Here is a 7574-nt window from a genome sequence, read left to right on the forward strand (position 1 = left end):
CAATTACGACGTAATGTTGAGTTTAACACATGAAATACAAATTGATTAGAAACACTACCAAGCATGACACAAACACACTTTACTTTTCAGTACAAGATCTTACAAAAAGAGAAACTATGAAACACCTAGATTTTGCTGTATTCAAAAGTATATACACACATACATATATCAGACAGTCTAAAAGTTACTTGCATTGGACTCAAGGTAAGCACCTGCATTACACAGTGTATGTTACTGCAAAACAACCAAAAATACATTCAGAACCCCTAAAACTATGTTATTCTATAACACACTCCAAAAGCACTTTGAGGTGCAAAGGTCATTTCTCTTCAAGATATGCAGTCTCACAATAAAGAGCTCTTAGTAACGTTGTTCACACACTCCATGTAGCAACCTATTTTACAGATAAATGCTTTCACATTTTTTAAAAAACCATTACAAAGGTTCCACTTCAGCTTTTTGAAACATGCTAGTTAGTTATGTGCTAGCTACACTTTCATTCTTCCAACCCTTCTCCTACTCTTAGAACTAATGACACTAAGGATTGTATCCATATACTGTATAATACATGCAGTCCAATCCCAAGCATGTTTATTTGGGAGCAAATCCCAGAGAGTTCAATGGGGCTTACTCCCAAATGTCTGTTAAGACTGCATTCTCAGAACTACATTTGTGTCAGAGCTGGAGAATTTCAAAGCGCTTTTTAGAAGTTGTTCAGGCCTCACAAAACCCCTGTGAGGTAGGTATGGTACAAGTATTAAAAAGAAGCCTTTTTTTTTTTTTTGCGTGTGTGGCACAATCACACTGCAAATGTTCGCCTCTTGTGTTCCATGGATTATTAAAAATCTGTATTGGCATCATGGAACTGAGGAAGAGAGTTAAAGCAAAGTGCTGGGTAGATTGCTGCTTTGCCAGCGTAGGCAAGTAGTTTTGGAATGTTTATACAAATGGCTTGACTGACTAAACCTCTTGCCACACTTTAAACAGGCATAGGGCTTCTCGCCTGTATGCACACGGATGTGCTTCTTGCAGTCTGTTAAAGTTAGAAAAGTCTTGCAGCAGATTTTGCAGGCATACTTGCGGGCACCTTCTACTACCAAGACGTTATGTTCAGATAAGGCTTTCTTACATTTTGAAAGAACATCAGCAGACGCTCTGGTCAGCTGCGGTGGGCCAGGTTGGGAAGAATGCCCGTTTTCAAAAGAGGAAGTGGCTCCGTTCATCATCAGCTGAGAATTCGAAGCATTGTCCGGAATCTGAGCGCTCCGAACAGAGGTCACTACAGGCATTTTGGGAGCTATGCGGCGATACCCAGGAAAGGTGGTGGCGCCACCTCTCGAGTTCATGACTGCCCTCGATAAAGAATGCAACCCCAAGCCAGATCTGGGGAAGTCCATTCCAAACTGCTCTGCTGCCCGGTAGCCGGACGTCTGTACACAAGGAAGACCCATTACATTCTGCATAGGTCTGACAAAATGGGAGTCTGCACTCTCGTTGAACGGATTCTCTACATGAGAGACAGTGGCAGAGGAATGACCATTAGCAGGCCCAGATTCTTGGCTAATTAAATACGATGCATCACTATCCATTCTACAGTCACTGGTTGTATTTGGAATGTTGTCCTCATTATTTGGGCCAGCACCAAAACTGCTGGCTCTGCTCTTATTCAGAAAATTTGAAATACTGAAGGTAGATTTGTGTTCCAGGTTATTTGCTACTTCCATGATATGGATATCTCCCACCCTGTCAGTACTAGACTGTGGGTCAGAGAAGCTACGGTCGCTACTCTCAGGGCTCAGTTCTATCTTTTCAGCACTTGGTCCTCCGCCTTCCACTTCAACAGACTCGCTTCCTTCTGCTTGGGAAGTCACATCGCTCACTTCATCCTGGGGCTCTGGAGAACTCAAAGGCTCAGATTTCACCACTACCCTCATGTGTTCTTTTTCATTTAGTCCAACCTCAGGATTCTCACACTGAAAGTTATTTTTTTGGGAAGCTGTTTCCTGATCAAAGCTAGTTTCCACTTGAGTTGCCTGTGATGCCATAGACATTTGAGAAATATTCCCCCCACTGTTGTCCGACTGGCTTGGCACTTGTGCATCTTCTTGGGCACCAAAAGACTGGTCAAACATAATAGTATTATCTTCCTGGTTGTCAGTTACACCATCGGGTTTAGAATTGTCTACAATTTTCAGCGAGTCTGGGGAAAAAAATTCATCTCGTGAATGAACCACAGTCTGTGCGCTCTCTGGAGTAACATCTGACATGATAGAATCATCTATGGGAGCCCTAATGCGTTGTCTCGCTCTTTCTTCAGAAGTCTGCTTACGTTTATGGAGACGTCTGATTGGAAAAGCACTCCGTTGCTCTATGTTACTTCTGATTGATGAACTCATAGAATTTGCCTGTTCTTCTGTGCTTTGGGTAGAAGTTAATGCAGAGCTCACGATGCTCAATCCCAGCTGCTGAAGCATGAAAGACCGTTGCATGCGTGCATTCTGCTCCTGCACTCTATCGTTTGGTGGAGACATTGGTAGTGTCCTTGTAGTAAGGTAGTGTTTGCAGGCTTTAACCACAGAGTTCAAATGGAGGTGAGAAGCTGCTAGCAACACATCCATAACATTGCTCTCTCCAAGCATGAGTGTGGAAGTGTACATCATGTCAATGAGAGCAGCAAAAGCTTCAGCTGTCACTACTTCACTGTCCAACTGGATCATGTTCATGGTCTGATCTCCTTCTGCTACGGTGAAAAGAGCACGGAAGTGTGTGCTGCATGCTGCCAAGACGGAGCGATGCGCTTTGAAGTGCCGGTTCCCCACCACAATGACACAGTCACACAGCTGACCATGAAGCCGCTGATAGTTCAACTGCTGAAAGATTTGCTCGAAGTGCCCTGGAAAATCCATGATCCTACAAAAAAAGAGAATATGATGTAAAAACAAGGACCAAACTTCTGGTTTTTAGCACACAAATGGGGCACAAAATATACTCTATTGGCCCAAATATAAGCCTGGCCCAAATATAAGCCGGCAGCCTTTCCCCTTCCTCATTCTCTCCCTTCCCAGCCTTGGGGGAGAGGACAGGGGACTACGTGCGGGGCTGGTGCCACTTTGCTGCGCTCCTGGCTGCATTCTGTAAGGTCGCAAATATAAGCTGCACTTTAACTTTTCACGATCGGAATTTGGGGGGAAAGTGTGGCTTATATTCAGGCCAATACAGTAGACATTTGATAATTGAAGCTCCTGTACTAGGCTTGTTTTTAAAACTTATCACCACCATATTGAAATACACATGATTTCCTTAGTTTGTAGGAATGTGAATGCAACGGCTTCAGGCCTTAGACACACAATGGGATTCTGCTTGGAAATGGAAACCAAAGTTTAGACTGCAATACAAAAGAGCTGGGCAAGTCCAGGAGATGAGTTTAGGAGCATGTAGCTTATTTAATGTTAGACTGCAGAGACTGTGCTGGAGAGAAGTATAAGATACCTATACAAAATACTCAGATGCAATTAGTCGAAAGAAATTACAGGGGGATACCAAGAAGGGGAGGAATGTTAACAGCTGAGCAAGCAGACAGATGAAACACCCACAAAAGAAATGTCTGAATTCCCAGCACACTCAATAGCTGCATATATAACAAGGCCATAGGACAACTAGTAGCTTGAGTCGCATGGGCTGCAACAGGTTACCTTATCCAGCACTCAGCAGACCCAACATAAGCCTGTCTTATGTCATGGTTTGCTGTACAATCTGGCCCTAGGGCTAAGATTTGTCACTGCTCATTAATAATCATTTCTTCAACTCTGAAGAAATTCTGGGATTAGCCGAGAGAGAGAGAGAGAAATTGAGTGCAGTTTTGCAGTTTGCCAGTGGCAAGTAGAACTGGCTGCCCAGGAAACACAGCACACAACAGGTTTGACTCTCTACTGCCCTTGTGGGCTTCTACTCCACAAAACGTGCCAGAACCTGGACAATTCCTGTGGTCAGATGCCCCTTGTGCATGTCAGAAAACACTGAAGACCAATTACTAAAGCCATTGGGTAGATGGGAACCCCCAGGGAGGAGAACCAAGGCCATGAAGATGTTTCTAGAAAGAGGCTCTTATTCTGATAAGAAAGGTAACAGGTTTAGTTATGGCATCTGAAGTATGTGAACCATTCAAGAACTGCTTATACTCTCTGCTTGTTGCTTATACTTCATTGAGTCAAATAATTTCTTTTAGTTTGGAAATATTTTGAATTATTTTTTAAAAAGAACAATTCATATGCATAGCTGAAAACTGAAATTTTAAAGGGGTTTTCCCCACCACCTTCCCCTTTGAAAAAGTTTTCCCCTCCATCTACTTGGATCCAAAATATGCCAGTTCTTAGCTTTAAAGGCTTTAGTGCTCAGCAAATTGCCATCAAGTCAGAGAACAACAACTGAATTCTCTTTTGATTGCCTTTCAAAATCCAAATTGGGCAATATTTTTATTAGGCTGAACAAAATGTCAAAAGAAATCAAAACTGAATAAACCAATTATTTCCTCAGTTCAAAGTGGTAAGAATAATTAAAGAAATACTGTGACAAACTGAGGGATGCTCCTCCATTGGGTACTAGGAACTCAGTGACCATAATCTGGAATGACAAGTGGCTGCTTCCATGTACTCTGCTGGTTTCTGCAAGAAGGTCCATCTAATCCCATTTCCAATAGTGGCCAAGTCTCCAAGAACAACCTCTGGATAATGCAACAGCTGCAAGTATGGCAATATTTAATGCAGAATTGAAGACCCATTGTGTTTACTTTTTGACAAAAGGATTCTATCTTTAGGAATTGAAAGCTGATGCCCATAATAGTTAAAGGGACTGTCTCATTCATGGATGTTATTCCATGAGACAGCGAAGTATTCTTACGAAGTATCCATTTGCTATCTTAAGATACTGTTAACATTATACAGGTAACTTGCTAGAACTATGGTAGCCATTCCTGTTTTGTAAAAATTTGGTGCCTAATTAAGGTGGAGTGGACAGTTTGGTTCAAAATTACTTATTTTTGATTAAAAGGGGTGGATGTGGCCTCTGGACATCTGTTGGGTAGGGAATTTGGCCCTTTAATCTGTTTTGAATTCAACTCTCCTGCTTTAGGGAAAAACAGTAAAAGAACTAGTCTTGCTTAATCATGTCCAGCTCTCAAAGGGGAATGCTTTGTGACTCTTACTACGATTAAGCATTTCAATTTATAATTCAGAGCGCTAAAAAACTAAGGCATTGGGAGCTAGTGACTCTTACTTGGCTATGTGCAACTGTCATATGCTGTAACTCATTTTTCCCCAACCTGGTGCCCTCCAGATATTTTGTACTACAACCACATTAGCTAACCATCTGCTGTGCTAGCTGAGGCTACTATGAGTTGTAATGCAAAACATATGGAGGGAACCTGGTTATATAAGTTCCAGAGATCAATTGTGCTCTTAGCATGTAAAACATGCTAGTTTAAACTTAGTAAAAGTCACCCTAAAAAAGAACATCATAATGTTACAACGGCAAAACACAATCACATTTTACAGTTTGTTGTGGCTTCCAGCATCTAACTTAAGGCTACATTTTCTAAGCTGATAAAAAAGCTTAGAAAATAGTTTTTCCCTGCTCATTGTTTTAAAAGATAAACTACAGCTAAAGACACCATGAACTGCACCATGGCTAAAACAGGAATATTTGTTTTCTATACTTTCTAGTCTTTGAGGTCACTCCTCGTGTTCCTATTTAATGATAAGTACAAGTCATTAAAATTTAGAATTTTCTTTGTAGGATATTTGTGCAGTTTTCTCAGTGTCCACACTATTACCAAGTTCTGCTCCAAAGGTTTATTATGTTCTCCTCCCTTTTTCTTCCTGCAAAGAAAGAATTAGTGGTAGCTGGGGAAGAGCCATGGCTCAATGATAGAGTATATGCTTTATATAAAGAAGGTTCTAGGTTCGATCCCTAGCACATCTGGGTAGTGTCTGAAATACTCAGGAGTTGCTGCCAATCAGTATATACAGTCCTGAGCTAGATAAACCAATGGTCTGATTTAGGATAAGGCAGCTTCCTTTTCAAGTGACTTTTTATGTTGCAAATTGCAACTGACATTCAGTGATAAGAACTTAATTGCATAAAGAATTTCCAAGAAGTAGTATGTTTATGGACAACATGTCCAAGAAAAGAGGCAACACAGCAGAAATTATTCTGAAATAGTTTTAGTCCTAGATGAAAGGGGACCTTTACATCCAAAATACCCCCATGACAAAGCTATTGAAGATTTACAGTTACCAACCGGTTCTTGGGTACCTCGGCATAAGTCCACACCTGACAATCCCTGCAGTCTCACCTGGTGTCTTTCCACAATTGAAATAGATGTGTGGGCAGTTCTAGAACAGAATGCAACTATGCCTGTCTTCTTGGATAATGGCAGTAGAACAGAGGGCTCTTTTCAAAGGCAGCAGCACCAATACTCCATGCAAAGGAATCTGGGATGGCTCCTGTATCTTTTACTCAGCAGGGCAAACGAAAGTTAAGAGTAATGTGCCACTCTTTCCAAAACACAGAACACACTCCAAGCTGATGTCAGCATTGGGTCCTGAGGCTTGTTTTCACAAGGACCATGCTGGCCTATTTATAGCCCTGCCATGCCCTTATGAACTGCAAGAGAAAGACAACGTTACAAGGCACCCGAGCCCACTTGAAATTAAGCCTGCCAACTCCCTGCCCCCAATTCAAGCTTTTTCTGCGAAGGGGGGGGGGGCGGGGAGAAGTGTTCAAAGACGACTGTGTCCTGAACAGCCTTTACCAAAGGTGTCATGGGTTTCAAAGACGCTCTAAGTAGGTACGAAAGGGAGAAACGTGCTAAGAGGAAGGCACACTTGGCAAACCCTCACTGTGATCAACTCCCACCTGGAAACCTATGGAAGGACGGGTGGATCCAGAATTGCCCTCCACTTACAGACTCACTGTTAAAACCATGTTCATGGAAGACAATCTGACTTGGCTACGAGGGATCGCCAAAAAGACACTTGATTTCATGCATCTGTTTAGATCCTGCCTTTCTAAATTAGCATTCGAGGCATGATTTTTTTAAAAACAAAACCCAGACACTAAACGTTTCACAGCCCCCTCCCTTCAAAGGGCAGAAGAGCGACACAATGGAGGCTCTCAATGCAGCCCCCTCCCACCCCCCGTCAGTTAGGCCTATGCAAAGCGGGCCGATGACAGAGAAGGAGGGGAAGCCCCCCCCCCGTCTAGGGCAGGAGGCGCCCCTCCCCACAGGCCACTCACCAGTCCATGCCCCGCCCTCGCCGGGAGGGAGCCCAGGGAGGAGGGGAAGGGGAGAGAGGGGGCGTGGCGGCAGGAACCTCGCGCTCCCTCTCCGTTGACAGCCCGGCCAACGTCTGTCACGGAATCACGCCGCCCCTCGGACCACCGCGGAGCATGCGCACCTGCGCCGAAAGAGCCCGCCCCGCCCCCCTCCGAAACAGGCCGCGCTGAGGGCATGGAAAGCAGCCGTCTCGGGCGCTCTCGGCCAACCGCCCTCAACGGGCTTCCTCGAGTGCGCGTGC

The 7574-nt window shown here is 43.6% G+C and overlaps 1 protein-coding gene across 6 annotated transcripts in view; it reads right to left on the minus strand.

The window, feature by feature from the left end:
- Nucleotides 1-3: 3 nt before the first annotated feature.
- ZBTB5 (zinc finger and BTB domain containing 5) overlaps nucleotides 4-7574 on the minus strand; it is a 49009-nt gene continuing 41438 nt past the window's right edge. For 2 of the 6 annotated variants that reach the window (XM_053370542.1, XM_053370540.1), the window contains exon 2: nucleotides 4-2910. In XM_053370542.1, the coding sequence (XP_053226517.1) occupies nucleotides 879-2906 (2028 nt within the window). In that variant the 5' untranslated portion in view covers nucleotides 2907-2910 and the 3' untranslated portion in view covers nucleotides 4-878. Of the gene's footprint in view, nucleotides 2911-6291; nucleotides 6739-7293; nucleotides 7570-7574 lie in introns of those variants that run through there. The other 4 variants (XM_053370539.1, XM_053370537.1, XM_053370541.1 and 1 more) reach the window with 4 other exon arrangements.

Source organism: Podarcis raffonei, chromosome 17, assembly GCF_027172205.1.
Source record: "Podarcis raffonei isolate rPodRaf1 chromosome 17, rPodRaf1.pri, whole genome shotgun sequence".
Taxonomy (NCBI): domain Eukaryota; kingdom Metazoa; phylum Chordata; class Lepidosauria; order Squamata; family Lacertidae; genus Podarcis; species Podarcis raffonei.